Source organism: Drosophila mojavensis, unplaced genomic scaffold (genome assembly GCF_018153725.1).
Source record: "Drosophila mojavensis isolate 15081-1352.22 unplaced genomic scaffold, ASM1815372v1 contig_136, whole genome shotgun sequence".
NCBI lineage: Eukaryota > Metazoa > Arthropoda > Insecta > Diptera > Drosophilidae > Drosophila > Drosophila mojavensis.
The window spans coordinates 15,397,426-15,423,423 of NW_025318667.1; the positions used below are offsets into that span (position 1 = coordinate 15,397,426).

Consider the following 25,998-nt stretch of genomic DNA (forward strand, 5'->3'; position numbering starts at 1 on the left):
TAACGTGCGAAGCAATTCAAATTGATTAATTTGCAAGTACCTGTTGCTAATAGGATCCGAATATTTAATTAATGAACGAAACCAATAGTATATTATATTCTAACATAAGTTATATTATAAATATCACTTTGGCAAGAAACTGCATTCAAATTTATGGATTTCGTAATATATTGCAATTCAAATACCATACATTGATGATAATTAAAGAAATTCATTCAATAATGTTGTACATATCAGCTTGACTGCGATTTCTGAATTAGTCGTACGATTTCATATATAAAATCTTATTTTAGTGCTTCTGGTGCATCTACCGCAAACGTATCGTTATTCTCCCCTGTTGATGGCAGCGTCCGCCCCTCGCGTCATCGATAACATACCGATAATAGGCATATTACAAGCCGATATATCAACAATCCAGCCGGCAACGGCAATAACTTCAACTATATTTTTACAATATTTCGTATTAAGCTGGAAGTGCATACATTTATAAACGATTGCGATCAAAAGGTGGCTTTTAGTTAATTGGCCCTAATTAAATTTAGGCAATAGCGTGCGCAGATCCGGCGCCAAGGGAGAGCAAACGTGGGGGAGTACGTGGCACTGGAGATGATGTTCTGAATAGCTGGCAATAAACAATAATTAGTTAATTATAACAATTACGACGTGTAGCATTTGCAGCTATGAGTGCCACGTTACGTTACCGCGGCGATAAAAGCAATTTGCTAGAGTTCGCCAAGAACTTGGATGCCTTCAAAAAGGTGCCGGAGAAATATACGGAGACCACAGAGATTGGGGGCACACGTGAGCAAAATGCATTGATTCCCGCACTCCTGTTATTCGATTATACTAATAATTATTATTAAATTATTTGCAGTCTCGCTGCTAAGCCGGCTGCTCATTGTGTATCTCGTTTACACGGAGCTGCGCTACTATTGGAATGAGACGGAGATTATTTACCAATTTGAGCCAGACATTTCGCTGGATGAGCAGGTGCAGATGCATGTGGACATTACGGTAGCCATGCCGTGCGCCTCGCTCTCTGGCGTTGATCTGATGGACGAGACGCAGCTGGATGTGTTTGCGTACGGCACGCTGCAGCGCGAGGGCGTCTGGTGGCAAATGTCGGACGCGGATCGTCGTCACTTTCAGTCCATGCAGATGACTAATCATTATTTGCGCGAGGAATATCACTCTGTGGCTGATATACTCTTTAAGGACATACTACGCGAACGGTCACCGCCCAAGGAGAGCGATACACAGTCAGACGCGGCGGCACCGCCGCCACCGGGTGCACTGCAGCAGCTGCAGCAGATTTCGCAGATGGAGTCCAAGTACGATGCATGCCGGCTGCACGGCACATTGGGCATCAATAAAGTGGCCGGCGTGCTCCATTTAGTGGGCGGCGCCCAGCCGGTAGTTGGCATGTTCGAGGATCACTGGATGATCGAGTTTCGCCGCATGCCAGCAAACTTTACGCATCGCATCAATCGCTTGAGCTTCGGCCAATACTCGCGTCGCATCGTCCAGCCGCTGGAAGGTGACGAGACGATCATACGGGAGGAGGCCACCACGGTGCAGTATTTCATCAAGGTGGTGCCGACGGAGATACGGCATACGTTTAGCACCATCAGCACATTCCAATATGCTGTCACCGAGAACGTACGCAAGCTAGGCAAGTGCTGATGCAGTGCATCCTCTCGTCCTTCCATCACCATAACTCGTTTACCATTTACAGATGCGGAGCGCAATTCGTACGGCTCGCCTGGTATTTACTTCAAGTACGATTGGTCTGCCTTGAAAATTGTGGTTAGCCACGATCGTGACAATTTGGTGACATTTGTCATACGGCTCTGCTCCATTATATCGGGCATTATTGTCATCTCTGGCGCTGTCAATGCGCTGCTGGTGGCCATCCAGCGGCGTCTGCTGCGCATGTTTGCGCCGCAGCTCTATCAGCGGCTACCGGGCGCCACTCCGCCCCCGCCAGCCCCACCGGCGCCAGTCAGCAGCGTGCCAATGCCCGCCAACGACCTGCTCAACACGGCCAATCTGATGGCCAATGTGGATATATCCGCCTATCTGCCAACAGCCATGGCGGCCAACAAGTCAGACATCTAGCCGGGCCACACTCGCCCCACTCGCAATCTCCGTTCAAAGCACTCTCAATTCACTCTCCTCTACTACAATGCCACAAATTTATTGTCTCATAAGATTAAGCAGCAAAAGTGAATTTTTACAGTTGTACATACTTAAAAAACACATGTTATATATATATATATGTATATTATTAAAAACATAACACGTACATACATATATATTTAATAATATATATCGATATATGTATAGAACGTGGTTTACTGCTCGTGCCCCAGTATGCCCGTGTCCAGGTTGCTGTAATGCCGCGCACCCGAGCGCCGGTAGCCGAACATGCTCTTCAGTATCTCGAGGGCCGAGTCGACTGTGGTGCGCACATCCTGCGGGGTGCCCAGCTTCGGATTGATCTCCACAATGTCCATGCCCTGGACACGCTTGGTGTCGCGCAGCGCCTCCACAATGCTGATGCCCTCGCGCAGCGTTAGGCCGGCCCGGACGGCGGTGCCCGTGCACGGCGCCACATTGCTGTCCAGCGCATCGATGTCGAAGCTCACATGGATCTTGTTTTGCGTGTCGAGTGCGTCCAGCGTCATCTCAATGACCTTGGGCACGCCCATGCGATCGATCGACTGTTATCAGAAGAGAAATTCATTCATAAATATCTGTTTGTTTATATTTTGTGAGCAATATTAGTTTAACGCATTTGCAATACCCTACACTGTGGGGACTATGGCTACAGCAGATGTTTGGTATGGTAGAAATATTGTGTTTTTTTTTTTTTTTTTTTTTTTTTTTTATTTTAACTATTTTATGAGAGATATAGATAAATATTGTGTGTTTTTTTAACTATTTTATGAGAGGTAAGTTCTTTGAAGAGTAAACAATTTTTTAAAGTTTGTAAATGTCATAAATCAAAAATAGTGCACTATAATAAATATATTTTGTTTAGAAATATGCAATTATGGAAAACAAAAATCCTTGATATGAATCAATTATAATATCAATATTTTACTCTGATTCACGAACAATATGATTTTATTATTATCTACTTTAATATTAGTATTATTATTATAATTATTATTGTTATTCTTATTTAATATTATTATTATTTTTTTTTTTTTAGTTTCTTTATTATTATTATAGATATTTTGTTAATAATTTTTCATATATTTCAAAACGAATATATGCATATTATTTATATATACTTGATCATTTGCTGAATCATCGGTTGCATGATCTCAAAATGCGTTGTTCATGGCATAACTGAAACATACGCTAAAATTGCCTTGGACGCGAAAGCTTCATTTCTAACGGGACTCCAAGCTCAGCTCAGCTCAGCTGCATTTCGATTGGCGCGGCGATCATTCGAACGCCATTTGCCAAAAACGAACCAAGTACAGCCAACGGAGTTGTTCCTCTTTTTCTTTTCATTCTTTTTTTTTTTTTTTGTTCTGTTTGGCACATTTTGGGCCGAACTAATGAGTTGTAATAAATTTGCAGCTCGGGTACATTTAGCATTAAACCATTTTTCAACAGACGTCGATTTAGCACGAGCCATAAATTAAGGCTGGCAACAAGGACACGCCGGATACGATGCGAACGGATGTGGCCGGGCACGTATGTGGCAACAACCACCGATCGGAAGCTATACGACAGCGCGAATGTAACGTGAAATTTGAATGGAGGGGGTATGAGTACGGGTACGAAGGGAGGTTGGTAGGGACTGGCAGAGTCAGCTGGAGGGTAGGTGGGCAGCTAGGGAGTGTCCTGTAACTTTGCCGGCTGCAGAAGGGTGCAACTAGATTCGATTTTTCATACCATACCGACAACCCCTATAAATGCCGAGCTTACATTTACAACACTTACACACACACACATACACACACACACATACACACACACACACACACACATTAAGAGTGAGGTAGAGTGCGAGAGAAACTAGAGCCAGAATATGTAATGTGTCGAGGCTCTCACGCACGATCGTCATTTGATACTCTGGGCTACCGACAAACCGGAATTTTAAAATGTTTTACAACTGCCACGTAAGGCAGGCCCGAAACTCTGTGTGCGTGTGTATCCACCCATTCTACTTACATCCATGGCATAGTAGCGTATTCCAAATTTATTCAATATGAACGCCTCGTAGGGGTCAATGTCCCTCAAGCCAATGTAAACCAATTGATCCTTCGACAAACTGAAATTAGTCACAAAGAAAAGAATTGAGTGTGAGAAAGAGAAAGAAAAAAGGGAGTAAGAGAAGGAGAGAGAGAGAGGGAGGCGCTGTTAAGGAGATTGGGTGAAGAGGTAAGGAGGGAGGGGGAGCACAGCTGAAGTACGCCTGAAGCCCAACAACAGCACTGCGCTTTTAGGTTATGTTTAAGTTGACGATGCATTTGTGTGAGGTTATGTTGTTTCTCAGGCTGGAATAAGTTAGAAACAATTCCTTGATCTCAGAAACATTTATGGGAAAGAGAAAGCAGGCAGGGAGAGGATAGAGAGGAAGATAAAGAGCGAAAGAAGATAGTGGAGAAAAAGAGGAAGTAGAGCAAGAGGTAACAGGAAGGAGAGAGTAGAGAGTGGAGAAAAAGAGAGGAGAGGGAAAGTGGAAATCAAGACATAGGGAAAAAGGGGAGTAGAGACAGAGAAAAACTGGGAAGAAACTGCTGAGATGGTGAAACTAAGAGAGAGTGGATTGAAGGAAAGAGAGAGAGATAAAGTGGAAAGATAGAGAATGGAGTGAAAGATAGAGACGGGGAGGCTGAGAATGATTGAATGAGAATAATTAAGAAAAAAAAACAGAGAAAGAGAGAGGGAGACAGCAAAGAGACTTATTAAGAGAGATGATGAGAAAGATAAAAGGAAAGAGAGAGAGAGAGAGAGAGAGAGAGCTATTTCTATTAAATTGTTTTCATCTAATCCCAGCTTAGCTTTTAATCTCATGTAAACTAGGCTTGGTCTTTTTTTCGGAATATACAAAGTTGTTGGGGAATTAGACGCGACAGACAGAAAGGAAATAGGGAAGTGAGAAACGGAGAGGGTGGGCGACTGAGGTAGACGGATAGGAAGAAGCAGAAACGAAAACACATGCCACAATCAAAATGGCACTGCAGCGTATCCTGCACCCCTCTGCATGCTGCGTGCCGGTTTCTCACCCTCGGCGATCGGGAGCGAGAGCGAATTCTCGGTGTCTTATGGTAATTTTTACGATTATTATTATTATTATTATTATTATTTTTTTTTTTTTTTGTATGGTTCGGGAGAAATTGCATCTGTCGATCGTGCGCTGTGCAGCGAGACGTGCAAAGTTGAAAACACCCTGAAGGACCCTTATGTAAATGTAAATGTGCCCAAGGCAACTCACCTCGCTTCCACAGCAAGGGAGGGGGATGTGTGTCCATCTGTCTGTCTGTCTGTCAGCCTGTCTTTGTGTGTGGTTCAGATGAATCAAGCCATAGCTGGGACCCGTTTGGCCAGTCTGATCCTGCGGAGCCGTAGACTGATTGGTGCAGCGCCTGCAGCAATGCTGGATATTGTTTTTAATTTTTTTTTATATTGTTGTTTGTTTAAATTCTAAATCAGTTAAGGGTGCGCCTCTTGTGCTGCAACCCCCAAATAAAAACAAAAATCAAGAGAAAATATTGATGTTCTTTGTTTCTATCATCTTGCGTCCGCTGCTTTTTTAATCCGGCTTTGTTGTAATATGCCAGAGCCAAAGGATTAGGCTTACTCTCCTCCCCATTCCCATTCGCCTAACCTTTCCCTTCCCTTTAGCCCTTTTGTATTCAACGGGCCAGAGTCGCAGACATTTGGATTTTGCAAAAGTCTGGCAACATTGCAAAACTGCTGCATACTGCGTGGCGCCGGCAATGACCGAGAGCGGGGGAGAGAGAGAGAGAGAGAGACAAACTGAAATCCAAGCACGTGGCCAGAGTCTACACGGCGAACACCCACACACATACGCACACACGCGCGCTTACACTCTCACACATGGTGAACGGCAGAAATTGGCGCAAATTAGCTATTATCACAAAAACTTATCGTCATGGAAATAAATACTTATGTGTATGTGTGTGTGTGTGTGCACGTTTGTATATGTGAAGGGTCACATGGGTTACCACTGAGACATTATTATGTATAAAAATGTATATAAAATTCCATTTTAATTGCTTTAATAAATATATAAAAATACTTATTTAAAATTTAAATTTATATTGCAATTGCTTCAAAAATAAATTTGTATTAAATATTTGATAGTATATATCGAAAGAAAATCATTTGGAAATACCATTTGGATTATAGAGCTATATATGTACATATAGAACGAATCCTAAAGCAAGCTAAAATAGTTACTCAAAGCAGCTGAAGTATACGAAGTATATTTATCTCCTATAGCCCCAGAGCTACTACTAAAGAACTGTCTTCAAGTACTTTCACTTGAATTGAATTATCAAAGAATTTATCATTTAACGAATGTATTTCGAGCTTGGAAAAAAGTATTTAAGCGAACTGAAAGTAGATACAAATAAAATTTAAATATTAAATAAAGAATTCCTATTTATTTTGTATCCACTTTCATAAAAGGAACTCAAAGATGACTCTATATATTTCTATACATATATATTATTAAATTCTATATATATATATAATATTAGTAAATATATAAATTAAGCTTATCTTGGACAGGATACGGCAACGGGCGAGCACTTGCACGTCACCGATCAGTCTCGTTTGGCCACCCCCCTTTTGGCCACGACAATGACAATGGCCATGGCAACGGCAACGGCGCCGGCTTACCGTCTGGCAACCCAAATCTCGTAAAAACCACCCCAGCTGTAAAAAGTTGAGTTACATTTTGATGTTTCGCGAGCGACGACAAAAAGAATAACAATGTGTTCACTGTGTGTAAATTGGAACAGACAGGCGGCGGCACATTTGTAATGTTGTGCCATACAAATCAGCACATGGTAACCGGTGGACAACAGCAGCAGCAGCAGCAGCAGCAGCAGAACAGGAAGCATACATGCATACAAACATATATACATACGTAGGATATGATGAATACAAGCGCAATTAAGCACACGCACGCACGCACGCATGCACGCTTGCCAAAAACCCAGCCCATGTCGAAACACTCGCTAGACAGGCGATTGCCATCGAGTTAGGGGGTGTACGCTGTACAGAAAACAACCCCAGCGTTGGTGGTGGCAGTGCAAAACAGCCACAGACACACACACACACAGACACACATGCAGCAAGCATGACAAACAGCCCTCGCGGTTGGCAAGGATAATGTGCAGGCAAAGAAAGAGACACGGAGAGAGAGACTAGCCAGCATATAAGCTGCATCATAAAACGGTTGACGACCTCATATTGAATTTTACTTTTTTTTTCATTTCAAGAATAAAAAAAAAAAACAAATATACAAAAAGAAAATAAAAATTGCAATATTATTCGAAAGATGATTAGAATTTAAATTCTAACGCAATTTTGCCATTCACTCAATGCTCTGTTGTGCAACATTCTGGCAACACTTTTTGGACAGTTTTCAGGCGACTGTGGGCGTATGTTTGCATGCTTGCTAGCATACATACATATGTACATATATACATATGTATATATTTCCAGGCTGTTGGAACGGCACCTCCATGAACACCGCCATTTTGATTTTTACTCACGAGCAAATATACATATGTATGTAGTTTTTTTTCTTTTTTATATTATGGTAATACTTCTTTGGGCGCTAAAATTTGAAATGTTTGTTACAATGCCGCTGCTGCAAAAATACATTTTGTCTGACCATATTTAATTCAACCGCGAGCATTCGGAAATATTGGTATCGTAAGGAGAATCCCTATAGCCAATCACCCACCAATAGCACTCGGGTTAACGAAGTTAGGCGATTTTCCAGAGAAAGGAACCGATTACCTGAGAGAGTGCATAATTCGGAGAGTAAAACTCGTATTGAGCATACAAAATACGAAAACAAAGCAAGAAAAATAACAACAGCAGCAGCAGCAACAACAATAATAATAAAAAAAAAAGAAAACGGTCAAACTCGCTTCCCCTTGATCATACGTTCTGAGTGCTCTCGGTCTCGCTCTCGCTCTCGTTTCGTACAACTCAACACATGCACATACATATGTACATACTACGTTGCGAGTATGCGTCTGTATGGTGTATGGGGTAGCAAGCTTTGTGTTGGTTGTGCTCGCATTCGCGTAATTTTCATTTCTACGCTAGACGTTGTCCGCCGCAGTACGTTTAAATGCTCGTGTGCGCTGCCTCAGCTCGTGTGCTCAGCTCATTTTGCAATTGATTTTTTATTTTTTTTTTTGAAAAAGTAATGAAAATACCGACAAGAGTATTCAATTGTTTAAACAAAATATAAGCATTGCCATAGAAAACTACGTGAAGTGCAAGAACAAAAACAACAACTAGAAAATACCACCAAAAAATTCTCATCATCAACAACAACACAACAGTAGCAGCCGCAGCCGCAACCAAACGTAAGAGTAACGTATAACAGCGACAACAAGAAAAAAACGCTACCAAGAAATAAAATGCTACGAAAATTGCCAAACGACCACTACGCGCTGCATAATTGTGCAATTATATATACATGCATAAATATATATGTATTTTTTTTCTTGTGTGTGTGAAACAGTTTGATACATGCATGCTAAAATGCAAAATTATAATATGCACTGGGTATGGAGGAAAAATGTAGGCAAGACGCACGACTACAAACGGCAGCGTCAAACAGTTCAACAAACTCAAAAGACTGGCAAAGAGGCAAACAAACGATCAGTGTCGGGGGTCGGCAGGGCTGAAAGACGGAACAAAATTAGTAGTAAAGCAGTCGTAGTAAAGTATTAGTAGTAGTTTGTTTAAGTTGTTGTGCGTTCAAATCTACTGCTAAATGCCGCAGTGCTGCTGCCATCGTAGTCGTTCTTTCTCTCTCTGTCTCTGTGCTGTGTATCTGTAAAACGGTTTTTCTATGTGAGCGAGTGTATGTCTGTGTGTACACTGCTGCTGTGTGTCTGAGTAGCTGTGTGAGTGGCAAAAAGGGCGCAGCTAGCATATCGATTTTATGTGCAGGAAGAGAAGCAAGCATTGTAAGCCGACAACTACAACTAAAACTGCAGCAGCGGTGGCAAATAGTAGTAGACTTGGAGCACACTTCATTTTCCATTCAATTTTGCTGCAGTGACAGAAAAGAGTTACTGAAAGCCGGCAGCTAAAGTAGGAAATTATAAACAAAATGTTAGTTGTGGTTGTGCGTGTCTTTTCTTGTTTTATCTATAAGTAGTAGAATTAGCATTTGCTGCGAAAGCGTAGTGTTTTGTTGCCACAGCAACACTTAAGTTAAACAAAAAAAAATGTGTAGTTCGCGGAACAGCGAGAATTGCGCGGAAATACAAATTAGAACAATTCTACAACAAACGCTACAGCAGTGTATAAATCTATATTTTTTGTGTGCACTTCGTTTTTAATTTTACTTGTTTTTAAATTAAACAAGAACAACAAGCATTGTGGAAATAAAAACGAAAGCAGCGCGTGTTTTAATTTAATAAGCGCGTCGTCTAGCAATAACAAAAAACTTATAGATACTAAGTGCGTCTGTGTGAGTGTGTGCGCGAGTGTGCATGTTGCTAATATATATGTGTGTGTGAGTTTGTTTGCAAACATATTCATTTATATGCCTGCATACATCCATTCGTATGTAAGAGTAAAGTATGCATGTTTTTATGTAAAAGAAGTGCGTTAGCTCTAATACATATGTATGTATGTGCATATAAACAACAACACGCGAAACAAGAAGAGCAACAACAACAAGATTGCAGGGAAATGCTATACATTGTATAGCTAGCTGAATAAATGGCGCAAGAGAGAGAGGGAGAGACGCGGTTGGTCGTTCGCGCTCAGCTCGCTTCGCTCTCTTCCCAATGGCGTTCGCCATAAATTAGCACAGTGGCAGAGCCGCAGCAGCAACTGAGAGATACTGTTATAATCATCAGTATTATAAAAAAAAAAACAAACAATCGCAAAATTACAATAACAACAACGGCAGCAGCAGCGGCACAGTTCGAAATTGTGTAACAAAACATTTGCGTCGATTTGTTTTAAATAGTAAAATATGAATTTATACATGTGCACATAGACACACATTCATATACGCATGTATGTATGTATGTATGTGCATGTGCGCAGAATTGGGCAAAAATTTAGACCTTTTTGTTCATCTTGCTGTTCTTGCTTTCGTTGTTGTTGTATGTGCGGTTGCTTGGGTTTGTGAAAAATCGATAAAATCGATAAAGACGATAACACCAACGCCCAATGGCAACAACATATATGCAGTTATATTTACCGCTTATTTTGTTTTTGTTTTATACACTCTTTTTCATACAACAACATTAGACGACGACGACTACGTAAACGACAACTGCAGCGTTTGTTTAATTAATAGCAACAAAATTCCTGAAATTTAAGACAACAGCAACAACAATAACATATCCTGGATAAATTGAGAGCATTGTCTAGCCGACTGCTGAATAACGGTGAGCAGCAGTAAGGGAGAAAGACGAAATCAAAAGGAGTAGCGCCGTGTAGAGCGCGTGCGCGACAACAAATCAAATCAAATCAAATTTGTTTGGTAAACACAAAATAGCAACATTTTAACTGAAACAAGTGAGTATTTTCAACATATCTATAACTGTGTGTACATACGCACATACACATTTACATATATCCATAACTGTATATATAAGAAGCGAAAAGGATGAGCGGTTTTATTCCAGACATTTTAAAATCACACGCAGTCTATGGTGTGGGTGAGGTAGTTAGTGAGCGAATGTGTGTTTGTGTGCGTGTGCTGGTGTCTGTCTGTATGCGTGTTTGATTTTGTTTGACCTTTTGACTTGTATGTGTGACGTGCGAGAGACGCTGCCAGGCCAACAGCAACCACCCAATGTGCAAGTTCACAGATCATGCAACAGCAGCCGTTGCGTCGACAGCGTTGCCAGACAGTTCGAATGAAAATAAGCAACGTTTTGTTTGTTCCAGATAAAGGGGGTGGCATTGTTCTGCTGTATTTAACCCTCAGGCGAGTCCAAGCTCACGTTTTGTGCATGCATATGTATGTATGTATATGTGTGAGTGGTAGTAATTTTTGCAAAAGCAATATTACACTTTGTTGTTGTCTTTAAGGGTTGCATATGCAGGGCGGGTGGGTTGCACGGTAGCACGTTCAACGTCGGATGCTCATTTTTAGTTTACAAACTTTTTATTCTTCTTTTTTGGTTGCCTTTCGGCTTTCGTTTTTCGTCAGGGGTATGTCCTGCCACTGTGGGAAGTTCGTTGCCGTTGCCGTTGCCGCTATGCGTGTGCGTATATATGAGTGTGTGTGTATTACATAACTGGGTTTGGCCGGGTACATTACGTGCTTTGTTACAATTTACAACAACAACAACGACAAGAAGAAGAGCATCAGCAGCAACGATGTTAACGACAGCCGGAACAGTAGCGGTAATAGGACGAAAGACGCTAACGCCAGCATAACACGAATGCCTTGTAAGGACCTGCGCTCAGTAGCATCGCGTGCTTGCGACGCAGCGGGTCTCGCATCGGCATCGACATCGGCAACGGCAACGGCAACGACAATTTCGAAAAAGCTCAACTCAATAAATACAACAACAAAATAAAAAAGAACAAAACTCTGAATCTGTGAAAAACTCCTTTTTCCCACGCAGTTGTAGGTGGGTTTGTGTGTGAGCTTGTGTGCGTTTAATGTTAATTATTGTGTGTGCTTGAGATTAAAAACGCTCTCTTGGTGGCTGACTCGTGCTCTAGCACTGGCTGCCTCTGTCACTCTCAGTGTCTGTCCCCCTATCTCTCTTTCTCTCTCCCACGCTCGCTCGCTCTCTTTGTGTGTGCGTGTGGTTGTTTCTGATTGTGTCTGCGCGTGTGTGTGTGTGTGGGGCAAAACTAAGTTTTGAACGAAAGTTTTTCGTTAAACTGACCCGCTAGATGGCGCCCGTGTGCACGCTCTGCATTGAATGTGTCGCCAATAACTACCCGAAATCAAATGCAATAAAAAGTGCTTCGGCTTGTCGAAGTTCAAATACCCTTGCAGCTACAGTAGTCGCACGCTAAGTGCAAATATATACTGACAACTTGTAGATATCTTATTTTAATTAATTTGATATATAACTAATGCGAAATGTGTAGAATTGAATTAATATTGATTTTGTTTTTGTTTGTTAATAGAAGTTGTCTTATACAATTCGGTTATTGGTAGGATTTAGACCAAGTGCAACTATTTAAAAAAAAAAAATTGGAAAATTAATGAAACAAAAATAATTTTAATATGTTTAAAACTAGTATGAATTATGTAAAGTTATTAGTTATATTAATACTTCTGTTTTAGAATTGTAATAGGAATAAAAAGAAATGCGAGTAGATATTCATTTAAGCAATTTCAAATATGAAACAAAAGTTATTCAAATATGCTAATAAGCTTGAATTACCTAAAACCTGTTATTAATTGAATTCGAAAGGCAGTCTTAGAATTGTAATAAAAAAAAAAAAAATAAGAAATGGGAAAAATTGAAAAAAAAAGAAAAAAAAATTAAAGACAAGATTTAACTAAAGTTGATGCTGAATCTGATCTGCTGCAAGGGTATCATGATCATTATATTATTGCTAAGAGAGGGAGCCAATGAATAGATCTAATGGGGTTTATTTAATTATTAAGTTGACTTAAACTAATCGCTACTAATCCACATGGCAAATGATTTAATCTTGACATTCAATCCTTTCCATTTTCTATGTGCTTCGTCTCTGTGGAATCTGCCCCTCCCCCACAACGAACAACAACAACAACAACTATTGATTGGAAAACTCACAGTGGACTTTATGATGGCTAATACGGGCGCCACCGGCGTGGAGACACAGGCGCAATTGATGCAGAGCGCTGCCGCGGCAGCTGCCGTTGCAGCCACAAATGCAGCAGCACCGGTGCAGAGTGCAGCGGCCGTGGCCGCGGCCGCCCAGCTGCAGCAGCAGCAGCAACAGGTGCAGCAGGCGATACTACAGGTGCAGCAGCAGCAGACACAGCAAGCGGTTGCCGCAGCAGCCGCCGCCGTCACCCAGCAACTGCAACAGCAACAACAGGCCGTCGTACAGCAGGCCGTCGTGCAGCAGCAACAGCAGCAGGTCGTACAGCAACAGCAGCAACAGCAAGTACAGCAAGCGGTTGTCGCCGTGCAGCAGCAGCAGCAACAGCAGCAGCAGCAGCAGCAGCAGGTCCAGCAACAGCAGGTGCAGGTGCAGCAGCAGGTCCAGCAGCAGGTGCAGCAGGCCAACACGAACGGCAACTCGGGCGGCGCCCAGAACGGCAGCAACGGCAGCACAGAGACGCGCACAAATCTGATTGTGAACTACTTGCCACAGACGATGACGGAGGACGAGATCCGTTCGCTGTTCAGCAGCGTGGGCGAGATTGAGTCGGTGAAGCTGATACGGGACAAATCGCAGGTCTATATCGATCCGCTCAATCCGCAGGCGCCCAGCAAGGGCCAGAGTCTCGGCTATGGATTTGTCAACTATGTCCGGCCCCAGGATGCGGAGCAGGCGGTGAATGTGCTGAACGGCCTGCGTTTGCAGAATAAAACGATTAAGGTGTCGTTTGCGCGACCCTCGTCGGATGCCATCAAGGGCGCCAATCTGTATGTGTCGGGCCTGCCCAAGACAATGACCCAGCAGGAATTGGAGGCCATCTTTGCGCCATTCGGTGCGATCATCACATCGCGCATCCTGCAGAACGCCGGCAACGATACGCAAACCAAGGGCGTCGGCTTCATACGCTTCGATAAGCGCGAGGAGGCAACACGTGCGATCATCGCCTTGAACGGCACCACACCCAGCAGCTGCACCGATCCGATTGTTGTGAAATTCTCAAATACGCCCGGCAGCACCAGCAAGATCATTCAGCCCCAATTGCCCGCATTCCTCAATCCGCAGCTGGTGCGACGCATTGGCGGCGCCATGCACACGCCGGTGAACAAAGGACTCGCACGCTTCTCCCCGATGGCCGGCGATATGCTCGATGTGATGCTGCCGAATGGACTGGGAGCTGCTGCTGCGGCGGCCACAACGCTGGCCAGCGGACCGGGCGGTGCATATCCCATATTCATATACAATCTGGCACCCGAAACAGAGGAGGCGGCCCTCTGGCAGCTCTTCGGGCCCTTCGGTGCTGTGCAATCGGTGAAGATTGTGAAAGATCCCACAACGAATCAGTGCAAGGGCTATGGCTTTGTCTCCATGACCAACTACGATGAGGCAGCCATGGCCATACGTGCGCTCAATGGCTATACTATGGGCAATCGGGTGCTGCAGGTCAGCTTCAAGACCAACAAGGCCAAGTAGACTGCTTCTGCTCTGCTCTCTCTCCCTCTCTCTTTCTCTCTCACTCTCTCCAACAGCAACAATAGCAACAGTAGGAGCAGCAGCAGCAGCAGCAGCAGCAGCAGCTACAGTAAACCCTGCCAATTCACCATGAAGGAGCAGCAAACAGGAGTGCAAGTACACCCACATACACACACACACACACACACAATCACACACTCACACACATACTTATCTAGTTTATACACAGAGAGAAACTTCACTTATACATATATAAATATGCATGGTCTTAAGGCTAACTAAGCGCAACAACAATGTGTTTAACACACACGAACACACACAGAGACACACACGCACACACACATACTACAAGCAACTACCATGCGAATGAAGCAAGCAAAAAGAAACAGAAAACCGAAAAACATTCATTTTTTTGGAGCTCTCCTTCGGCTTCACGTCTAAACAACGAAATGACGGCCCACAGCGCCGGCGTTGCAATAGCAAAATTCTTGTTTAGCATTAAGTAAAAAGATAAAAAAAAAAAAAAAAAAAAAAAAACAAAAAACAAAAAACCAAATACAAATCTAACTAAAGTAAACTAAACATTAAACAAAAGAAGATAATTATGATGAAGAAGAAGAAGAGTACGTGTGTAATTGCAATATATAAAAATTAAACAAGCTGAAGGAAAAAAACAGCTGCAGTCAAATTAGTCGCAAAAAAACAAAAAATACGAAAAAAAAAAACAACAACAAAGAAATCAGCAAAACAACAATTCTAAGATTTAATTAACCAGAATTAACCTAGCAAAAGGAACATAAACATTTTTTAAAATTATATAACTAAGTAAGCAGCAATGAAATCTTCCAGTAACAAAATGAAAAACCAAAAACTTTTCTATATAAAAGTAAAAAAAAAAAAAAAAAAAAAAAACAAAAACAAAAACAAAACAAAGACAGCTAAGAAATGTGTGGAAAAGAAACAGAAAGGCTTGAAAGATTTTGACAGTTCAGTGCCGTTAGTTTTTGAGTTTTCCAAGCGAAAAAAAAAGTATTAAAGAAAAAATAAAAATAAAAAACATTAAGCATAAAAAGAACACAAGGAGGCTGCTACAGTATTAAAAACAAAAACAAACAAAAAGAAAAAACAATATATATATATATATATTTATGTATATATATGTATATTTATACATTTTTAATGTTTTGTGTTTTTTTTTTTTTTAACTTTAAATAAAACGAAAGTCAGGCGAAAGCTACAATCGAAAACTAACGGCCGACTCACACGCACACAGTCACACACACACACAGACACACACACACATAGAGAAAGGGCTAGAAATCTAGGGACAAGTGTGCAAACTGAAAGGAAGTAGGAAGCATGGTCGATGAATATTAAAGCAAAAGAGAAAACGCAAAAGTAATACAATAATTTATGCGCAAATTTGAAACGTTTTACTAAAGTAAATAATTGTTAGTGAATATTATACTATAATATTTATACACACACATACACATACACATACGTATAACTATATATATATATATATTTATATATGTATATGTCTATGTATGTATATAATCAAACACACACACACACACACACACGTATATATATATATATATATAACTTATATACTTTATATAATGTATAGTTCAAGCCAGAAAGTAAGCAGCATAAAAACAATTTGCTAATATTTTTAGCGTTAAAACAAGAGAAAGCCTAGCACAAAAGAAAAAACAAAAACTCAGTAACTAAATGAAAACCCAAAAAAAAAAGAACATTTTTTATATGACAAAAACTTTGAGAAAAAATAAGCATTAGCAAAGCGTTTTTCTAGCTATGTAAGTAAAAAAAAACACACACACACACTTTTTGTTAAAACTTTATAAAACGAAGAAGAAGACGAGGAAAACAACTAAAATGAAAATGATAATGAAAAATTGAATGAGAAATCGCGCAGTGAATCAATCCATTTCATATAAATGGTTGCCTAGCAGTAAATTAATGCACGCTGTGCACAATATTGTAGCACAGCACTGTATACGGTGGCAAGCCATGCAGTGAAACAGACACACACACAAACACACGCATAGGCAGACCGATACATACTCGTGCGTGAGCCATGCCATTGCGTACAGTGGCTTGCCATGCAGTGTGTATACAGTGGCATGCCATGCAGTGTGTATACAGTGGCATGCCATGCAGTGTATACAGTGCCATAACAGTGGTGCATAACAGTGAAAGAAGCACACTTGCACGCTGTGCTCAATAGTGTAGTACCTCACTGTAGTGACTGTAGTAATATGCCATGCCATTTGCCATTTGCGAACAGTGGCTTGCCGTACAGTGTATACAGCAGTGGCGCATTGCATGGATAATAATGATGGAGGCTCCTTCAGAGTCTGTTCATGTCCGGTCCGTATGTTTGAACTACTACTCGAAACTCTCTAGTTTCCGACCCCCGCTCCAACTCCTCCTCGCCTCCACCCTGCCATTACATCAAATTGTCTTTTGCGTTTTATCAGTTTGAGCAAATTTTGTTTTGTTTTTTGTTTTTTTTTTTTTTCTTGTGACTTGATTTTGCGATTTACAGTTAAGTTTGAGTTTGAATTGAATTTGAATTGGAATTGGAATTGGAATTTGAATTTGTGATTGATTAATTCGAATTGTGTTTTGTTTGATTTCTTTGTTTAATTTCGATTTACAACTACTACAATAACAACAACAACAACAACAACAACATGAAGAAAAGTGCGCGCTCGTAGTTAATTAGAGCCATGCATATTTATTTAATGTATATTTAACCAGAGAAAAGTAAAAATTTCAAATATGTTTCTAATTTTCACATTTATTATCGACATTAAGCGAAATTTATCTGAATGTCAATAATGATTTCTTTCTTTATAGTAGCTACAATATCTATATATATATACATATATTTACTAGGTCTAGTTACAATTAATTTATAACAATTATAAGTTGAAATACACACACACACACACACACTCACACAGACAAACAATGAAATACCTTAACATGAGAAAATCCTTAGAAAAAGCGAAAATATTTCTAATCGAACTGGCAACTGGAGAAAAATGTTTATGTATAGAAGAACAAGAAGAGAAAATAATATTAATTAATTATTTTATTTTATTTTTTTTTATATAAATATATACATATTATAGGGCAAGAACAAAAGAAAAGCAATTTCTTTTTTTTGTTTGAACAAAATTTGCAACAAGAAATCTAGTCAGCAAACTAAGGTAGAAAACAGAAGCAAAAATACAAATAATTTCAATATATATATATACATATATATATATTGGCAATACATGTATATCTATTGGAAATCAATATATATGTATATATATGTGTTTCATTAGTCGTAGAAGAAGCAGAGCGACCCCAAATACTTTTAGTATATTTAGAGCAGGCAGAAAAAAAAGAACTTCTTAAGGAGCAACACCAATACTATGAAAATACTAAAAATAAAAAAAAAAATCAAATTCTAGCTAAAATTTAAGCATAGCAAAATTGAAAATAGAAATAAAATAAAGGAAGAGAAAGAATTACTTGAAACTGTTCAATACTTTTTTTTTTTACCCACATATATATATACACACACACACACATACACAGCGAAATTTCTCTTTTCTTATATATTTAGAGAATTTCTTTGCTTTAATTTTCTTTTTTTTTTTTCTTGTAATATTAAAATATCCAAAGATTTATTGCTCTTTATAATTAATTATGTAAACGAAAGAAGAAAAAACTGAAGTTATATTATGTAGTACACCCAGTCCCCCCTCCCACCTCTTGAAATACTTTGACGAAAGTGAAAAAGAGCGAACGAGGCAGAGAGTGCGAGAGCGAGAGCGAAAGCTTCAACTCCTTCGCCCTTTGCCTTTTGCATGCAACTGTAACGGAAAGCGACACACACACACACACACACACACACACATACAGAGAGACACCTTAATTATTAAGTGAAATGATGTACTTGATTTTGTTTAACTTATTCATCAAAAGCTTAATAACTTTATATTTATAGTATATGTTTAATTTGACTTAAAATTAAATTAAATTAAATTTTTCCTCTCTTTTTTTTTCGTCATATTTTCATTATAATTATATATGTAATTCTAATATTGTGCAATAGTTTTAACAAATGCAGCCGCAGCAGCAGCAACAACAACAAAACACATGCATCTCAGCTAAATTACAATTATAATTTCCTTAAGATAAAAACACGAAGAAAAGAAAAAACTTAAAAATGAAACAAACAAAAAAAAAAAAACAAAAAAATGAAAATGAAAATGAAAAGGATAAACTGAAAGAAAAGCAGTGAAATCGAGCAAGAATTATTTATGTTTATGTAATTTAAATATGATTCAACAATATAAATAATTATTTTTTCGTGTAATTTTTTGTATTTAAGTAAATTTGATATATCTATTTATATATATAACTTTTATCTATATATATACACACACATATATATATATATATATACAGATAATTTTTTTCATAAACTTAAGTGAAACTGAAGCAAACAAACAACAACAAAAAGAAAACAAAAAAAAAAACATGAATATTATTTATTGTATTTTATAATTAATTTAAATTCAAATGCAAAAGAAAAAAAAAAGAAACTTTTTCGATTCGCATACAAAAGAGAGAAACAAAGAAACACCAAGCGAAGAGAGCGCTTTTCTCTCTCTATCTGTATTTCTCTTACTCACTCACTCACTCTCTCTGTCTCTTTTTCTCACACACATTGAGATATAAAGAAATTGTTTCGAATTTCGATGTAATTTCAATATTTTTGATTTGAATTTATCATTTTTGTTTCTTTTTTTCTTTCGAAAACACACACACACACACTCTCACACACATGAAGTGTATATGTATGCGTATCTAATATACATATACAGAGAACTTTTGTGTTTGTTGTATTTTTTTTTCGTAACTTTTGTTTTCGCCTTGATTTTGATTATGTTTATTACTCATTAAATTTATATTTAATTTTATGATTTTGATTTTGATTTTTTTTCGAACAAAGCAAAGCAAACATAATAATAATGTTTTTTGAATAAAAAAAGAAAACACTTTTTGTTTTGATTTTTGATTTCTTTTTATAAAGTTTAGTTTTTGTTCGTTATTTTATTAGTGTCTTTTGAGTTTTTAAATTGTCTAATGTTTTTCTCTCTCCCTCGCTCGCTCTCTCTCTCTCTCTCTCTCTATTTCTCTACTGTTCGTAGCTGCTTATTATATATAGATATATATATTATAGACTGCATTCCAGTCCAGACATAAAGCTAGTCAAGACAAGAATTTTATTGATCTCAAATGCTTGGAACATTCCCACTTATTTTTTAACAACGCTGCCAATTACATATGCCGCCCATTTTATGGGCGTGTCTAGTCAGAAATTGAGCAAAGAATTAAAAAAAAAGTCTCCCTCTCATTTAACTGTCCATCTCTCTATCTCTATCTCTGTCTGTCTCTGTCTCTGTCTCTACGAACAGCAATTGTTGTTTTTACCAAATGCGATATTAAGAACTTTTGTTTTGTGTGCAACCGAGAATTAATTTGATTTTAATTGAATTGATTATAAATTAAAATTATGATTAGTTAGAATTAGTCTTACGCTTAATTATCATATAAACTATATAGTAATATGCGCTTATTATTTACTTTATACAGACATATATAAATATATATACATATATGTATATATGTATATGTATGTAAACACAAGAAATACCAAAATACCAAACTAGAATCGCATAACATAATACATAATATATATATACATATATATATATATATTGTATATTATACATACAAAATGATTATGATGATTACAATGATGATGACGATGACGATGCAGATGATGATGATGATGATGATAAACTATTTAATTTTTTATTAACGTATTTATATCAATTACTTAATAATATTTATCCAAACATTTCAAATGATATTTCAAACTAAACAAACAAATGGAAAACAAACAAACAAAAAAATATATATAAATAATAATTAATATTATAAATGTATTTGCAAAATATATGATTATGAGTTTTTCTTGCTTTGCATATCAAAATACACAAAACTTGCTTCAGTTGAGTTCAGTTTCGGTTGGTTCTTTTCATTTCACTCATTCATTTCGTTCAGTGTACTTTGGTTCGCTTTCCTCCTCAGCTGCTAACTCTGTACCTCTGCCCCCTATCTCTCTATCCCTCTCTCTTTCATTCATTCTTTCTGTTCCTCTATATATGTATATTTCCCTTGAATTTAGTTTCGTTCTTCGTTTAAATTCCGTTTGGATTTGTTTTTTGTTTCTTTTTCTTTTCGTGCAGTGTACTTTGACTTAATTCTCACACACACACAGCCCACTATCTTTCCCTCTCTCTCTCTCTCACACACACACACACACACACACACCTTTTCTCCAAATTGTTTCAGTTGTTGTGCTACAATCTCCAAAAAAAAAAAATACAAAAAAAAAATACCACAAAGTGTTCCGTGTTTATACAACTTATGTAAGAAGCGTATATGTTTTTTTGCGCAGTGTTCTTGCCAACTTGACTTGATTTCATTTTGTTTTAGTGTATAAGTAAGCCAAGAGCAAACACAAAAAAACAAAAACAGTTTGAATACGCAATTTCTCGCAGTGCATCATTTCATGCGGATGTTTTGGATGGAAAACATTTTCTGTTGGTTTTTCGTTCTCTCGTTTCTCTTGGTTGGTATCACGCCCACTTTTCAGTTTTCAGTTTGTTGTTGTTGTTCTTGTTGTAGACGAATTTTTTATGTGCTTTTTTTCGTTGTTGTTGCCCGGTAAGTAAAACAAACGAATCAAGTTGATGCAGCAGCAGCAAACTAAGAGAAACACCAAAAAAAAAACACGGCTAAACCTTATTTATAAAAAAAAAAAAATGAACAAAAACGAAAATATAAACCAGAAAAAAGAAACCAAAGAAATACAACAAAAAAACAACAATTACATTATCCAGGCTAAATATAATATAATTTGATTTGCTTTCCTCTGTACAGCGTTGAATATTTGAATATTTGATTTTCCTCAATAATAAACATCGCCCATGATGAGTTTTGACTTCAACAATAATGGTTTTTTTGTACTCTCTATTTTTTTCTATTGTAGCTAACCACGAAAAAAAAAAAAAAAACACTTAAAAACAAAAACTAAAAAAAAAAAATAATAAAAAGAAAAAAGAAATTAAAAACTAATATTTAAACCGAGCCGAATGCATATTTCTAATTTGTTTCTTTCTCTTGATTTATTTTCAGGCGTGTTGTTGTTCGATTTTTCAATTGAATTTGACATTTAACATTTACATTAATTACATGTTTAACTTTCAATGAGTTAATTAATTGCAAAAAAAAAAAAAAAAAAAAAACAAAACAAAAACAAAAAAAAAAAAAACACAATAATTACTGATTGTATATGATTATATGATTCATTCGATATTAATTGTAATTACATACTTATTTATTCATGCCAAACACATACACACCTTATATATATATATTTGTATACATATGTGTGAGTGCCAGTGTATGTGTGTGTGTGTGTTCTTTATTGTATGTATGTGAGCGTACATCCTTTGTTTCTGTGTACATACACACATTCACATAGATAGACATACAGACATACATACATAGTTGTGTAACATACAATCATACATTTTCACTCACATATATCTGCATACATACATACATACATTATATACAGACATACATCATATACATACATACACATCACTTGTTCGCATTTTAGCACACTCACATACATACATACATATCTATAAATATATATATATATATGTACTACACACACACCCATACACCCACAGACACACACACACCCACACTTATCTATTGTAATTTCCTTCATTTCATTACAGTTAAACAAGTAAAAAAAAAAAAAAAAAAACAACTCAATATCTTAAACTTATAAGTTATGAAGGAAACTTCGAAAAAAAAAAATATATATATATATTTCCCGATTCCTCGAAAAATATATATTAACCTCATCATTTTAAGAACTTTAAGAAAATATTAGAAAGTAGAAATATGATTTAACTTAAATATTATTGTTGCTAGAAAAAAGTGAAACATTCTTGTTTTAAACAATCCATCAAAGTCGAGGCACTTCATATAATTTGCTTTCAAGTATTCTATCTAGCAAAGTTCGATGTTTCAACAAATTCGAGATTTTATTTAAAATTCAATTTTTGAATAAATCAATTTTAATTTGTTTTTGATTTAGATCTTCGAGAAAACTAAAATCAAAGTAAACATCATGAACAAAGTGTAGGATTCCTCGCTGAGCACCACCAAAAACCACTGAACCACCGTACCACCGATATTTATTTTGTGCGTAAACCTTCTTAAACTACAAAAAAAAAAAAAAAAAAACAAAAACATAATAGTATAATTTAGCTTTACTTAAGTTTAACATTCAAATATATGATCTTGATCTCGATTGCGATCTATCTTGTTGTATTCTGTGTATTTTGTATTGTATCAAAGACCAAACACACAAACACACACAAATATCACTTGATTTTTTTCAGTGTAACTGTCTATTTGTTTTACTCCAACACACACACACACATACCTGCTCTCAAGCTCCCCCCTCTCTCTCTCTCTCTCTCTGACTAATGATAAATATTTATGGTTTTGATATTTTCATCGGTTTTCGATTTGGAATTATCGATTATTGTGATCTAATAATTTTAAGTTTCATACGAATCATATGAATTTTATCCGTGCTACTTATCTATTATCTATATATATGTATGTAAACAGAAGAAGAGGAAGATTCAGAAGAACAATCAGAGGACGAGCACAACTTTAACCATTAAGCTAGAGATTTTTGAATTAACGGCTTTCGGTTTCGATTTGATTTGATTTGATTTGTCTCTGTTGCACCAGCACCAACGCGATGCAAACTGAGTGGATTCATAGATTTTTGGAATTGTTTTTCGTTACACTTCTGTTCAGTAGATATAGGGCCTAGATCACCCATCCAATACGCTCTTCCCGCAATATTATGCACCAAAATAGATCAAGATTTACGTTTTTTCTTCGGTTTCGGTTTCAAAACACTTTCCGGATTTTTGGGTACGCTGAGCTGTGAATTGAGTTGATTTGTAGATTGTTTTTGCCATATATCTATAGATATATATATATATTTATATTTATATATTTATTTTGAACTTTTTTCATTCAGTTTTCATTTATGATTGACGTAACTTTGTTTATTTTCATTTGATTGACTTATTTATTTATTTGTTCTTGTTCTGAAACACACGTCATAATATATGTAAATTTACTGATTATATTATTTCAAATTATTTATTTTTAGCTCTCGGTTAAACAAATTTCTTATCATTTGGGAATTACGTTTATTTTGAGATTCTTCTTAATTTGTTTTCTTTTTTTTTTTCAAATATCTATAAGATATTTCTATGGCTAGGTTCCTAAGTCAATGAAACATAAACTGCCAAAAGTTTTTTTTTTTAAGAAATGTTTTACAACAAAAATATAAATATTAAATAAAAACAAGAGAAAAGAATACCAAGTATTTAAAAAACAAAGACTGAGACCCAAACGCAGCTCAACGCAAATGCAAATGCAAAAAAAAAAGAAAAAAAGACAAGTAAATAATAGAAAATAGAAAACAAATTTATGAAAGATAACAGCAAAATAAGTAAACAACAAACAAATCAAAATCGAAAAAAAATCGAAAACAAAAATCAAAAAACTTAGTACGTTAAGTGAAACAAAAACTGTGATAAGAAAACTGGCTTCCAGTTTCAATCAAAGATAGAATATAAACTACCATTTAAGCTAGCAAGGCGAAGTACATAGATGATGAAAGTGAAGAAGAAGTAAGAGTAGCAAAGCCGACATACATACATACATACATATGTGTTGTGTTTAGATGTAAGCCGTGTGCTATCGATAGCCAAAAGCGATAGCAATGATAAGCGTAATAAAGAAAAGTAAACACACAGACAAACTGTGAACAAGATATGTTAAGAGGATAATGATGATGATGATGATAAAGAAGAAGAAGCAGCGCACTTACCAATTGGGCGCCACCTTGTCGAGGGCCGCGTGCTGCCAGGTGTTGCGCAGCTCTCGCAGCAGGAATGAAACGGGCATGCCATGTATGTTGCCCGACTGCGAGGTGTTATGCAAATTGATATCCGCATGCGCATCGATCCAGACCAGCGACAGATTCGGCGTGTGCTGCAAATGACCCGCCACGGAACCTGCGCGCCAAAAGATCGGTAAATCAATACAATTCGAGTTTTTAGTCTGGCAACGCTGGCTGCCATTGCCATTGCCGCCCGTTGGCGCTCACCGAAGCCGATGGCATGATCGCCGCCAATTGTCAGAAATTGTGCGTTCTGCTGCAGCATCACCTGCACCTGCTCGATCAACGCCAAATTGCAGGCCATAAAGTCAGCATAGTTGCGGATGTGGTAATAATGCTGGCGCTGCTGCTGCAGCAGCGTCTCGTCGACGGCGTAGTGCAAATTCCCATAATCGGTGATGAGCAGGCGCTCTGTAATCGATAAGCAACAACAATCGATAAAATAGTAAATAAATGACAGTTGAAAAAAAATGAAAATTCAGTTGTTTTGCATTTTGATTGCTGACTTTGGTTTGTTTTTCTTTTATTTATATTTTTCTAGTTGTTCGTGCTCACCGTCGCTGCTCTGCAGCACCTGGCGCAGGTTGCTCTCTCGCAGCAGATCGGGCGCCAGCTCCACGCCCTGTTTGCCCTGACCCTTGGCAAAGGGCACACCGATGATGCCCAGCCGGGTTTGTTCCCCGCTCGCCGCTGCGCTAAAGCAGCGTCCCAGCAATTTGACTGATGCTAGCTGCCGCCTCCACCACATGATCGCGATCTATTGCGTGTGTTGTCCGCTCGGTGACAATTGCCAACTGAGCTCACTTTCGCCTGCTGTCAACTGTAGCAACGGCTACAGAGCTTCGACCTGATGGACCTGATAAACGTTCCATCTTAATGACAATTTCGCAGCGTCCCACTCTGTGCCGCCGGCCCAGCGTCACGCATGTAACTGATAGCGCGCGCGATAACCTTGATCCTTGATATATATACATACATAGATGTAGGTATTTATGTGTACTTTGTATATTAAGCTTGCTCCAGCGGCACCTACGAATCTGTGCAAACCTGATTTAGCTTGGAACGCTTTTGTTTACTTTGTTTTTGGACAGCGGCCCGGTGATTGGCTATCTTTTACAGGGTATATGCCCTTCTATATGTCACTCAACCCTTTCGTAATGCTATGAATACTCAAAAGGGAGGCTTGGAGAATAATCGAGACATTTACTAATTTGCTGGGAGTTTGAATTATAGAGAGGATATAAATACATATAGGAGTTTCTCTAGAAACTTTTTTTTCAATTATCTTAAAA

At 37.9% G+C, this 25,998-nt stretch overlaps 3 protein-coding genes across 4 annotated transcripts; 2 read left to right on the forward strand and 1 right to left on the reverse strand.

The window, feature by feature from the left end:
* The first annotated feature begins 378 nt into the window (after positions 1-378).
* On the forward strand, positions 379-2,305 carry LOC6583920 (endoplasmic reticulum-Golgi intermediate compartment protein 2). The gene is made up of 3 exons (XM_002009544.4): positions 379-801; positions 875-1,672; positions 1,736-2,305. The coding sequence occupies exons 1-3, from the start codon at positions 681-683 to the stop codon at positions 2,116-2,118; spliced, it is 1,302 nt and encodes a 433-aa protein (XP_002009580.1). The 5' UTR covers positions 379-680; the 3' UTR covers positions 2,119-2,305.
* On the reverse strand, positions 2,182-25,520 carry LOC6583921 (arginase-1). The gene is made up of 5 exons (XM_002009545.4): positions 25,262-25,520; positions 24,914-25,117; positions 24,635-24,821; positions 4,192-4,291; positions 2,182-2,723 (listed from the first exon to the last, which is right to left on the reverse strand). Exons 1-5 carry the CDS (start codon positions 25,452-25,454, stop codon positions 2,355-2,357), a joined length of 1,053 nt encoding a protein of 350 aa, XP_002009581.1. The 5' UTR covers positions 25,455-25,520; the 3' UTR covers positions 2,182-2,354.
* Positions 8,324-14,750, forward strand: LOC6583922 (protein elav). Of its 2 annotated transcripts, XM_032731964.2 has the most exons (3): positions 8,324-8,603; positions 10,516-10,785; positions 13,004-14,750. In XM_032731964.2, coding segments are annotated over exons 2-3 (1,524 nt in total). In that variant the 5' UTR covers positions 8,324-8,603; positions 10,516-10,784; the 3' UTR covers positions 14,527-14,750. The 2 variants fall into 2 exon arrangements, with proteins under 2 accessions (XP_032587855.1, XP_032587857.1); XM_032731966.2 differs by lacking the exons at positions 8,324-8,603; positions 10,516-10,785 and adding an exon at positions 11,432-11,852.
* Positions 25,521-25,998: the final 478 nt, after the last annotated feature.